The sequence below is a fragment of the Lactuca serriola genome, chromosome 3 (assembly GCF_051521515.1).
Source record: "Lactuca serriola cultivar US96UC23 chromosome 3, Lser_US96UC23_V15, whole genome shotgun sequence".
NCBI classification, from domain to species: Eukaryota; Viridiplantae; Streptophyta; class Magnoliopsida; order Asterales; family Asteraceae; genus Lactuca; species Lactuca serriola.
The window spans coordinates 137,981,777-137,994,839 of NC_136410.1; the positions used below are offsets into that span (position 1 = coordinate 137,981,777).

Below are 13,063 nucleotides of genomic sequence, written 5' to 3' on the forward strand. Positions count from 1 at the left end.
CATCTTTGACTTTTCTTGTGTGTGCACATGCTGATAAGACGGATATGAAGGTCATACTTATAGGGGATATGTTTGTGTTGTTGGAAAAGATCTAATGCTTCTATTTGAAACCTATGATTTGAGTAGCATGTGATCAACAGTTTAAGTGTGATTGCATTGGGTTCTAGCATTTTGTCGAACACTTAGTGTGCATCCTTTAAGTTTCCACATTTTGAGTACATGGTGATTAGTGAATTGTGTATAGAGATTTTTTTATGGAATGTTGGATTTAAGACCGAGAGAATGAATCGGTTTGCCTTAAGATGGATTGGGAGATGAGAATAGAAACATTAGAATTCAAGAAAATCAGATGAATACAAAGAAATTACGGAGGTGGAGAAAGATAACACACACATTCTTTTTAATTTATAAAGAAATAAAAATAAAAGGACTTAAATTTGGGGAGAAAAAAATTGCAAAAATAACAGGCAAAGAACCCTATGTGTAATGCCCGTGTTTCTAGGTTAGGCATTAATTTTAACGTTATAATCTAGGTTAACCTTGGTAACTCATTTTGAAAAAATGAAAAGGAATTATGTGAATTATGTGTTTTATGCTTAATTATTAGGGTTTAATTAATTAAGAATAAAATTGAGCGTCAAAAATAAATATTAGATAAAGCCAATATCTTTACATAAAGTTGTAGTGGTCGAAACAAGGATTCCGGGGATATAAAGAATACCAAAATCCGAGTTATAACGAAGAAGTTATGACATGTCGAAGTTTCGCGACAAAACCGGCACGGTGCCGAATGTCGTAAAAAGTGAGTTTTTGATAAACTACTTTTTAGCCTTAGTGATCTAAACGAAAGTCGTACTGTTCGTTAAACCGAGAGTATATATAAAAAGAACGCCCAAATCTGACTTCGTATGATGAAGTTATGATTTTTCGAAGTTTCAGCTTAGCAGTAGACAACTAAAAAAACTCGAATGCTCGATCAAGTGATTTTTAGCCCACACCAACTAAACGAGAATCGAAGTTCTCGTCATTAGCAATACAACGGTATAAAGTCTGACGATAACGGACGTCAGATAAAGAAGTTATGAATTTTTAACGGATTTCCTGTACCGGTCTATTAAAAATAATAATATAAAAATTAAATTCAAAATTAGCCTACAAAGTTTAAATGAAAGTTGTAGAGCCTAATTTTACCTACGCTTGCATATAAAGAACGTCAAAAACGGAGCTCGTATGCGAAAGTTATGGATTTTAGAAGTTTTTACACAAAAACTGAGAAAATTCGCATAGTCACGTTTTTGCCACATCACCCTCGCTCAAAATGCGCCACGTGTCTGAAATCTGTTGAGTTATCCGAAGTCGTGGCACATCCGAGGAGCGATGCATGTGCAGCCTAGTCTGAGCCTCGCAATGCCGGTCGCGTGTCCGACCTTCGCACCAGCTGTCTCCCTTTCCTCCTGCTTCGGGTCCGAACCTCGGACCTAGACTCCGATCCACTTAGAAGCTGCTAGCGAGACCCTCGCATGCGCAGCCCATGTGCGAGCCACCTGCGAGCCTTCGGATCTGCTGCCACCTGGGAGCTTCTCAGCCGTCCGATCAGAAGCCTCCCCCTATAAATAGAAGGCTGCAAGCCTTCTCGGATAATTTTAAGAAATTGTTCATTTTAACCCCTTTCTTTATATTTTCTTCATCTTAACATCCCCCAAATGCCCGGTATCGAATATAAGCCTTGGAATATGCCACGAAGTGCCCGAGAAGCCTGGAAAATTTATCTTTTCGGTTTCGAAGCCCGACCTTTGTAGAGCCCGATTTTTCAATAAAACTCCTGGTTTTATTAGAAACGATCGTTTTAAGCAACGAATTGCTGCCCGATTATCATCAAATCATGTGAGTGTATAGTCACCTTCATCTTACACCTAGATATGAAGTATTTTCTATAAAATACGTGCTACGTGTAATTATATTAATTGTTTAATTGAGGTGATTGTTGAATAGATGTTTTATACAAGTTTTAAACTTTATATGTATTTTTATCTACAAATATGTTGGGTAAAACATGGGTAGATAGTGATGTGTGATGAAATAAAAGTGATGAGAGGCCTCGATGTGATTGTGATCCAGTCATTTAGCGGAGTTTAGATGACGACCGCGAACTTTATAGATAGTCTAGTGGAACGCTGACAGGCCCACAACCTGTAGGTGTTAATGAACGTAGGCGTTTATTCGCTCTACTCCATCCCCCTCATGGTTGCCTTTAGGACATGTATGGCTGAGGAAACCCCTTAGCAGTAGTGTCCATCCTGACGATATTCTTTAGGCTAGGTCTCTTGTGATAAGTGTTTAGGGACGTAAAGTGAGGATAACGGGAACGAGTAATCAGAGTTATTGTTGATTGATGAGCTTAATAAGTTTATTATTATTGTGGGTTGAAAACCCTACATGCTCACCAGGCTCCCAAGCCTGACCCACTCAGCTTTTTATGTTACAAGTAGTGGACCCCAAGCATAGTCGGAGGACGACGAGAGATTTTTGGATTATAGGCCAGTAGTTGTAAATAACTGTTGAAAGACTTATAATGTCTTGTTTATGCTTTTGATCTGTATCGGAACATGACATCCTGAGGTTTTGATATGAAATGAAACTATATATTTCTTAAAGAAAGGTTTTGCTAAACCTTTATCATGTTTTGTTTTGGGGACCAATTCCGCAACATCTTTTAAAAGGATTTCTCTTATTTTATTTTAAAAGGCATAAATTAAATCGGTCTTTTCTGGCCGAGAAATTAGGGGATGTCACACTATGAACTAGAACGAGATACAAATTTGAGAAAATCAAGTTGGGGACATTTTTCCTAGAGAAAATCTCAATTTGCGTTTGGATTAAATTAATCAAATAGATGAATGTTGATATTTATACAACTAGAGAAAAACTCAATTTCCACTGATTACACAAACAAAGGAGAGATGACATTGATATTGATACAACCAGAGCTATAGGAGGTAACTTTGCAATCAATAATGAAAGCTTGAAAAATATAAAATCTTATGCATCTAATAGATGCATAACTTTTTTTTTTTTCTTGTTTTAAATATGAAGTTATTTGATGGTGATCTAAAAATCAATTGACTTTCTCTAGTTAGGGTAAAATTTATGTGTGTTGTTGAACACCAGAAGTGAGTATAACAAAATTAGAACCCAAAATTTTTAGAAACATATACCTGAAAAATCAATAGTGCGTAACTTTTTTTTTCTTGTTTTAAATATGAAGTTATTTGATGGTAATCTGAAAATCAATTAACTTTCTCTAGTTAGGGTAAAGTTTATGCGTGTAGTTGAACACCAGAAGCGACTATAACAAAATTAGAACCCAAAATTTTAGAAACATATACTTGAAAAACAAGAGTGTCTCTCAAACGATCATGATGATCCAATTTGAGGAAATGAGTGATGTGGCATCCTTGGAAAAAGCAAATGTGTTGTAGACGGAAGCAGATAATAACAGTTTATATAAAAGATAAAACGTTGAAGGAGAAACGGCGTTATGAAAAATTGAATCGAAGTAGTGGAGGTTGGGATAATTGGGATCGATTGGAGAGTTTGAGAGATAAGGAAGAGAATAATTAGGATGGATTACATAGGATGAGATCGATTGGAGAGACTAAGAAAAAAAAGGAGAGAACCTGCTATGATCTACAAGGAAGAAGAGGCTGGGGTGTATCGATCGAAGCAAGAAAAGTGATTCAAAGCAAGGGAAAGAAATATACAGTTCGTTGGTTTGCTCCTTCAAAATAATTTCATTGTTTATCTCTCTCTCTCTCTCTCTCAAATAAAATAATTACCATTTTTTTGAAATAACGTCAAATATTCTAATAGAATATTACAATGTAAATATTCAAATGAAATTTTTAATATTCTACTAGAATTGTTAGATATATTAAAATATTCTAATATTATATTAAAATTGTTAGAATCTCTAAAATATCCTAATATTCTATTATAATTGTTTGAATATTTGTAATCTAATTTTCTAATAGAATATATGAATATTCTAACGGTTTATTGTAATTATTATAGTAGAATATTTTACAGATAATTTAAAAAACGGTATTTTTTTTTTTTAATCTTTTTGAAAATATAAATGACGATAATAGTATTTAAAACAAATTTTCAAAAATGTTCAATTATTTACGTTTTAAAAATATTTTTTTTATCTAAGAAATGACCGGATAAAATTAATTGGCTCTTCATGTCTCACAAAAAATAATCGTCTTGAAGAAACCCTCATCTCTCTCTTTCTCTTTCTCTCTCTATCTCTCTCTCTTTATATATATATATATATATATATATATATATATATATATATATATATATATATATATATATATATATATATATATATATATATATATATATGTTGGAATTTAGATCCCTTAAGATACAATATTTATTCTATTGGTTTCTGCTTTGTATTTTTGTTCACACTTCCACTAATTTCAAATATATTTGCCTCCTTCACTATAACAATCCCACCAACCTTCCTTATTTCTGTTCGACAACCCCATTGTTCACATTCTAAACACCAGATATTCATGGAACAAGGTTCACCACCAAGCTTGGTTCTTTTTAATTCGTATCAAAGCCAAGAATTCCAACCCCATAACGACGACTACGAAGACGATGAAGCTTTATCTCTTTGTGATCTCGCCACCAGCAAACACGAAGTCCCGAAAGCTAACCATCCAGAAGAACAATTTTCCGACGATCTTGAACAAGATTTCGACTTCGGTGGCGCCGGAAACAGTTTGCCGGAAAATAAAATGTGCAGCGCCGACGAGCTTTTCTTCCGTGGTCAAATTCTGCCGTTACAGCATTCAGTCACTTTACCTTCTGAGTTAACAACCGAAGGCCGGAGCTTCATCCGCTCCATCTCATTTTCCGGATCCGAACCTACAAGTGTTGTTAGCAGCCGAAGCAGCAGCACTCGTAGTAATAATTCAGGAACCAGTGGGAGTGGTAGTACCTCAGGATCCGAAGTCACCAAAATTCGAAACCAGTTCCATTCCCACCCGAGTCCGAGGCCACAGATCCGAACCCGTAACGTTCATCACTCCAACCCGAAAACATCATCAAAGTGGAGCTTTTTACAGTTGGGTATGATGAAACCACAAGAAATCGGATTGGAGGATCTCAAGAATCGGAGCCAGAGAAGCCATGGGAGTAGCAGAAGCATCAGCATGAACACGAAGGATCAAAATCAGAATAATAAGAAGAAGAAGACGCAACTAGCGTTGTTTGGAGGGTGTAAATGTTCTTCAAATGCCATCGAAAACACAGTTTATTCGAGGATTCCGATGGTCAAACCAACAGGTTTGAAAGAAGAAGAGACCAAATCGCGAATTTCGAAAGAAAGTAACGTTGGAAGAAGTAAAAGATTTTTTGTTTAAATTAATTTTCTCTACAATACAAGTATATAAATATTACACACACTATAGGGCATTAAGTTGAGATTATTTAAACTTTAGGGTTGCTTTTAACAAATGGAAAAATTCATTGGTTGATAGTTGCTCGTGTCGTGGAAAACCATTCAACCACCAACCACCATTCGTCATCTAACATTCAAAAACATGTTTGTTGGTTGACAACCCCCAAACATGTCACATTGTTAAAATCTAACCCCCGGTGGAAATAACCTTTCTATTTAAGTACCTTCCTCATCATATGCTTCAATTCATCCACAAGACCTCAAAGTTCCTAAGAAAATGGTGGTCAAGGTATATGGTCCAAATAGGTCAGCTTGCACACAGAGAGTTTTGGCTTGCTTTTTGGAGCTTGATGTTGACTTTGAGCGCATAAACGTTGATCTCAACTCCAGCGAACATAAACAATCCAAGTTTTTACTGAAGCAGGTAAATCTTTTGTTGTAACACGTACTAATGTATCCGTTCTTCTTAATAAATGAAAGTTTTTTTGACACATGTCAATCTCTCATAAATTTTGACACTTGTCATTCTGTGGTATTTTTAAAATAAATATTATCCACTTGTCAATTTTTGGTTTGTTTCAATTTTTAAAATTAAAGTCATATACTTATATATGTAAAGTATTAAATATGATATATATGAAATTAAATTGCAATAAATATGTATCTTTCTTTATTTTAAAGTTATATATTAAAAATATTTTATATTTATATTTTAATGTTTAATCTTTTTTTAAATCAACTGTGTAATACACCGGTTTCACATCTACTATATCAATATATGATATGTAGGTTTGTAGTGACCTATCATGCAAAATTACAAACCGCTAAAAACTGTGTTATCTTTGTAGCCTTTTGGTCAAGTCCCGGTTGTTGAGGATGGAGATTTTCGGCTTTTTGGTAATGTGACATACCCATACATACGATGTCATTCATTGTTAAACATCATTAAAATAATCTAACTCTTTCAAAATATTGTGTAGAGTCAAGGGCGATCATAAGATATTACGCAACAAAATACGCTGATAAAAATCAAAAGCTTTATGGAACTACTTTTGAGGAGAAAGCCTTAGTTGACCAATGGCTAGAAGTCGAAGCGCATCACTTCAATGACATGGTTTACACAATCGTTCTTCAGAAACTTATCATCCCAGAAATGGGAGGGAAAACTGACTTTACACTTGTTGAGAATTGTGAAAAGAAGCTTGAGAAAGTGTTTGAAGTTTACGATGAACAACTATCGAAGCATAGGTATCTAGTTGGAGATTGTTTCACCCTTGCTGATCTAAGCCATCTTCCTGGGATTAAATACTTAATGAATGAAGCTGAACTAGGGCACATGGTGACACAGAAGAAGAATGTGAATTCATGGTGGAGTGATATTTCGAATCGACTTGCTTGGAAGAAACTTATGCTTCTCGTGGAGTAAGTCATGCATGTGTAGTTTAAACTTTCTATCGTTGATGACTTGTTGCTTTCTTGTAGGAGTTACAATGAACTTGGAGTTTGAAAGTTGAAATAAATCGTTGTTTTGCTTTTGGAAATAAACCGTTGTTTAGCTTTTGGATCATTATGGTATATGTTTTTGGGTATATCAGTCTTTCTTTTCAAAGTTAATTATAGCACCATGTTAATAATCATTTGATGAAGTTAAGATTAGGTAATTTTATATTAATGTTGGAAAGTAGGTTCTTGTAATAAATTCTTACTTGTTTTTCTACATTTGAACTTTCGAGAGTCATTGAACATCAGAATGGTTAAAGCAGCTTTCCATTCAAGAAAGTGCTCCTCTTTAGATTCAGCGCACATTAATGCCAACTCAAAATTATATCCTTTGATTTATAAAATAAATATATTAACTTTTTGACTTGACTTTAATCTTTTATAATTTTGCTCAAATTCTCATAAATTGTCAATTTTCATTTACGTTTTCTAGTAAATTTGAAAATCTCAATCTAACATGTTTAATAAATAAGTTGAAATCTAGTTAGAATATTTGATTTTTTCCAACTTATTAAATTTATTAATTAAATGGACGAATCTGGGTTATTTAAAAAAAATATTACAAAACAAATAACCTAATTAAATAAATTACAAGCTCTAATAATTATTCAAATAATAGTTAAAAAAAATTACAATAAATAAATAGCTACCGATGGGAAACTTTAGTATAATAATGGGGTCCATTTCCAGGTCATGCTATAATATGTCCAAATGATATTATACTAACATTCTTGACAAAAAGTTACTATTAAGATATGTGGCTCTTTCTTCTTCAAGTGCATCATTTGGCAATCTAGCGAATAGTCCAAAATGCTAAAATTGTATGTGGATCAGAAAACAACACAAGTTAAAATTGGTATGGCATATAATATATAAACTATACTATAATCTAATGGCATGTAATCTAACATGTCACAAAACCGTAGGGGTAAAACCAAAAAATTTTCGGAAGCTCAAAAAACTGCATGGCATGTGAGTGAGTACTTAGTGAGGTCGGAGTTGCGGGATGACCGGTTGTGGGATCGCAGTACCGCCAGGGAGCTAATACCGACCAGAAATCGGTATGCTCAGGTGGATGGTAGGTAGATGAGCCCGTGTTTAATGTTTGTTTTCTTTCTCTTCCACTTTGACCGGTCATTGGTCAAAAAAATTTAATAATTTGTTTAAACTTATATTTATAACACTACAAGAAAAATCTTAAATAGATACGAAATCTTGCTATGGAATTGAAATCCGTAGCTATTCTATTACGAAATGTGCTACAAAATGGTTTTTCGTAGCTATTTTGCTATGGAAATGGCTACGGAGTTACATTCTGTAGCTAAACTAGGAATAACTACAAAAAGTTACTACGTAATCAAAAGTTGTAGATATTATACTACGGAATATGCTACAACATGGTTGACCGTAGCTATTTTTCTACCGAAATAGCTACGGAATTGCATTTCCGTAGCTAAATCTAAATGTATAGCTATGTGACTACGAAATATTTCGTAGTCAATTAGTTACGGAATATACTTCCGTACTAAAATATAAAAAAATATTTGAGCAAAAAAATATTACTGTTTTTAATTGTGTTATGATTTTTAATTATAATTTAATTATGATTAATAAAATTCTTTACATATTATTATAAGTTTTTATTTATTCTTATTATCATTATTATGTTATATATTATTAATATATATTATATATATATATATATATATATATATATATATATATATATATATATATATATATATATTAAAAATGTAACATATAAAAACACATATTGATTTAAGAAACATATACTTGTTTATGAGTTTGGCCACAGATGTTTTCAAACTTTTCAAATGTGGCACGTTGAACTTTTGGGAGTTCAAAGTTTGGGCACACAATTTCTAAAAATTAGCAAATTATTGCCCAATACTTTGTTGAGATTGCTACTGACTTCTTCCCTTAATCAGATTACTAAACATTGCTTTTAAGTTGCTTGACTTCCAACGTTTCCACATTCCCCCATCCTCTGACTCTCTCTCTCTTTCACCTGAACATGAAATTTCTGATACTAACCTCCGGCTGCCTCTGAATGATCTATCGATTATCATCCCAGTCATCGGCATCTCGTCGCGGCCACTGACTGAAAGTCGGCCATGGGCCCGGGTAAAACGAGGATGACCGGTGATACCCAACAAAAGCCCACCAGAAGAGAGCTTCGGTTCAACTATTCGACTGATTTTCATTTTCTGGTCCTACTGTCACCACCAACGCGCCACCATCCGTGCCGTCTCCACCGACTACTCAAATATGGCGGCGATGAACTCTGTTCGTATCGACGCTGCCAAGATGACATCGATTAACGATCTTGCCTCCAGGTATCCCGTTTTCTCTATTTTCTATGAATGAATCGAAGTTAAGTCTCTATTTTTCTTTTGAAACTTATCAATTTCTTTTATGAGCTATAAAAGCATACAGTTCTTGCAACTTCCAAAACACTTCAATTGAGCATGATGATAAGGTTTTTATTCATTAGGGTTTGTTCATCTAAAACCCACCCTATTATTGCTTACAACCAATTGCAATGACCAATTCTAGATCAAAAAGTCTCAATTTCTATTCGTTTTTTATTATAACCTTATGATTCATTGGATTTTTGGTAGAAGCTGTTACGATTTCAAGACCTAACCATCACATTCGGAAACTGCCACTCTACATTCAAGGTGAGAAATGATTTCATGCCCTAAACCTCATTCTTGATCTATATTTTAAGCACTAAACCTCGGTCTTCCATTTCAGTAATTACAAGAACTTGATTGTTTTGTTTATTAATTTGATATCATTTTCTTTTGTTTTGATCATATGGATGGTGGCAATAGTGCATGTGAAAGCTGATATGAGGAAAATGACAAGCTGAACACTAGTAACATATGGATTTTGGTATGGTTAACCTTTTTTTTAGTGATTTTGGTTATCAAATTCTAGGGTTTTGTTATCAATTGTTTGGTTTGGTTATTAATTTCTTGCTCATAAAGCTTTCCATGTGTAAATCTGATATGGAATTAAAGTTAATGATCATTAAAAATGGTTTAATGACATTGTTTTTCTTAATTGAAGCCTAACTCTCATCTATAAATGATTTATCTAAACCAAGGTAAAAGATATGTGTAACACTCCAAGATATGTATAATACATGAGTATAACCTGTTGATTTTTTTATTTTCTTTTCCATACTAGCATTCCAATATAAAGTTTCACCATACTCATTGAATTAAAATGTAACAACCCCTTATATGCATTGAAATGAGCTTCCATTAACTTTATAATCTCTCTTCTCATCTTTAGCTTTATTTGCAACTCTTGTGATATGAATTCAGGATTACAGATCGGATAAAAGGGGACAGTGGACACTTAACCAAATTATGAGGAACTATAGAAGTCGTACAGAATGTATGGGGGATATACAAAGGCTAAATGCATCTTTTCTTGCAATTTATGTGTCACTGATTCCACCGGAAGAAGAGAAGGATAAAACAGAAGCAATTGATGGCATTATTGGATAAACATGTTACAAAAGAATGGCCTAAAGCTCGATTGTTTCCTTATGGATCATGTGCAGATATTGACAAAGCATAGATTTTTTTTGAAGCTTCCTTATATTTTAAAATCTGATAATCTTGGGAATGTTCAAGTAATTCTCTTGAAGGGTAAATTGATCTTTTTAGGTTCTGTTTTCAAAACAAATTCAATCAATCTCATTATCTTAAACATGAATCCTAAAATTAAGCAAAACATAATCAATTCTCAGTTCTCAAAATCTCAATTTTTTTTCAAAACAGAATATTGTGATTGCTGAATTTGATGTCCATGTGTCTTCGCAAGATCCCCCCCCCACTCTCCCTTTTAGTCTAACCTTTTAAGCTTTTCATGTATTCTATATATATATCCTATTATAAAAGCTATTGATTTGTATTGTTTCATGTTCATGTTATCTGTGGGTGTCGGAATTTAAAGTGTGAGGTCCATATTTTGGTGTTAGAGGCTGAAACTGGAGAAGGAAAAGAGAGTCTATGGAGGGAGATGCAGGGAGAGACTTGGAAGTCCAGGGAAGTTTGGATGGGAGGGTGAATGAACCATCTTGTTGCCTTAAAGCAAGAGCTTTCCCTATTGATTCAGAGCTTGAAGCCAATTGTCATGTAACATTTGTTTCTGGATGGTTCTCTGGTAATCATCATGTCATTTGAATCATCAGAATAATGAATCATGTGGTTACTGTTTGAGACGATCATCATTATGTTGTTAATTACTGCAGATAAAGGTGGAAAAAGCATGTACTTTAACAACCTCATGTGGCTAGCTAATTTAAGCTAGGGTTCATATATGTTGAATATGCAACCTGAGTTTCCTTTTGTGAATAATAAATATCAGGAGAAGCACATTCCTTGGAAGTAGAAAAGATTTTGTTCAAGGAAAAATCAGAGTACCAGGAGGTTGTAGTTTTTGAGGTATCACATGGATATCAACCCTAAAATCTAGTACTAAGACTAGAGAATAACATGTTAATATTATATATAATATGTTGAAGTTGTTAAATTATTGATGTGCAATCTGTAACATATGGGAAAGTTCTTGTTCTTGATGGCATTCTTCAGCTGACTGATAAAGATGAATGTGTATATCAAGAAATGATTGCCCATCTTCCCCTTTGTTCTATTGAATCCCTAAAAAAGGTAACTTTAACATCAAGATAAGGTTTGATCATATCTCTTTATTTCCATGCTTGTTAATATTTGATGGTGTGTATGTATGCAGGTTCTGGTTGTGGGTGGCGGGGATGGTGGAGTTGTAAGGGAAATTGCTCGCCATAGCTCTGTCTGTGGATTTAATTGATATATGTGAAATAGATAAGATGGTTATAGATGTATGTGGATAGATAAAATTTATTAACTGTAAGTAACCAATGTTTTGTTACATGCTCATCATGTATATGTAACTCTTTGTTTGTAATTGTAATTTTAGGTAATAAGAAGTATTTTCCTGTGTTAGTTGTTGGTTTTGAAGATCCTCGTGTTCATCTCCATGTCGCTGATGGTAACTTCCAGATCCCATGACATGTTTTTTTTCTTTGTTTTTCTTTAAGTTTGAGATTTGATATTGTGGAATTTGGACATCTGTTGAGTTTATCCGGAAGATGCCAGAAGGAAAGTATGACGCCATTATTGTTGATTCATCTGATCCTATGGGTAAGTTTGTATTGTTTCACTTATGATCATGAATATTCATACATATATGTATGTTGTGGAAAGTATGAGGATGCATCTGATGTATGTAGGTCCTGCTGAAGAACTGTGGTTAAGTTTGTATTTTTTCGCTTATGATCATGAATATTCATACATAATCACAATATTCTGTTTTGAATGTTAATCAAGTTGTTTATAAATTTGATTTTGCAGGTTGTGTCATTTTTGTTGAGCATTTATGGTTGTTTGTGTGTTTGTGGTGGTTCCAATATGAATTATGTGATAGTATTTGTAATAAGTATTCAGTTTTGATGATTAGGGAACCATGTAAAAGGATTTTCAATTATGTAATATATTTATAAAAATCTATGTAATTATTAAAATTAAATTTATTGCAATTGGATTTTGTTGAATATTTTTATCGTTATGAATATGTTTAATTTGGAACCTATTTTTCCTATGGAACAAATGGCTATGGAATTTGTTACGGAACAAATGGTTACGGAATTTGCTACGCAACAAATGGCTACCGAATTTGTTACGGAACAAATGGTTACGGAATTTGTTACGGAACAAATGGTTACGGAATTTGCTACAGAACAAATGATTACGGAGTTTGCTACGGAACAATTGGCTATGTAATTTATTACGGAACAAATGGCTACAAAATTTGCTACACACTCCATTGTTACGGAATTGTTATGGAAGTGTGTTGTAGTTAAATTGCTACGGAATAAACGTCATAGCAAAACTGTTATGGAACTATAATTCTGTAGCTAAACAGTTTGCTACAAGGAATATACCTACAGAATCTCATTGACAAATTCCGTAGCAATTTTTGTAGTTATTTAGGTTTAGTTATGAA

General features: G+C 33.6%; 2 protein-coding genes and 1 long non-coding RNA gene across 11 annotated transcripts; all 3 read left to right on the top strand.

Moving 5' to 3' along the window:
* The first annotated feature begins 4,432 nt into the window (after positions 1-4,432).
* LOC145093186 (uncharacterized) lies at positions 4,433-5,572 on the top strand. The gene has a single exon (XM_079031257.1). The coding sequence runs from the start codon at positions 4,587-4,589 to the stop codon at positions 5,439-5,441; it is 855 nt and encodes a 284-aa protein (XP_078887383.1). The 5' UTR covers positions 4,433-4,586; the 3' UTR covers positions 5,442-5,572.
* Positions 5,573-5,710: 138 nt separating this feature from the next.
* On the top strand, positions 5,711-7,046 carry LOC145093185 (glutathione S-transferase F11-like). Its single transcript, XM_079031256.1, has 3 exons — positions 5,711-5,903; positions 6,328-6,376; positions 6,460-7,046. The coding sequence occupies exons 1-3, from the start codon at positions 5,757-5,759 to the stop codon at positions 6,903-6,905; spliced, it is 642 nt and encodes a 213-aa protein (XP_078887382.1). The 5' UTR covers positions 5,711-5,756; the 3' UTR covers positions 6,906-7,046.
* Positions 7,047-8,793: 1,747 nt separating this feature from the next.
* Positions 8,794-12,611, top strand: LOC145093187 (uncharacterized). 9 transcript variants are annotated; one of them, XR_013702784.1, is made up of 9 exons: positions 8,798-9,336; positions 9,622-9,681; positions 9,838-9,898; positions 10,336-11,182; positions 11,271-11,688; positions 11,771-11,879; positions 11,978-12,049; positions 12,138-12,201; positions 12,412-12,611. It is a non-coding gene; the product is annotated as an uncharacterized LOC145093187 (long non-coding RNA). The 9 variants fall into 9 exon arrangements; XR_013702785.1 differs by having other exon boundaries at positions 12,150-12,201; XR_013702782.1 differs by having other exon boundaries at positions 8,796-9,336; positions 11,771-12,049.
* The last annotated feature ends 452 nt before the right edge of the window (positions 12,612-13,063 follow it).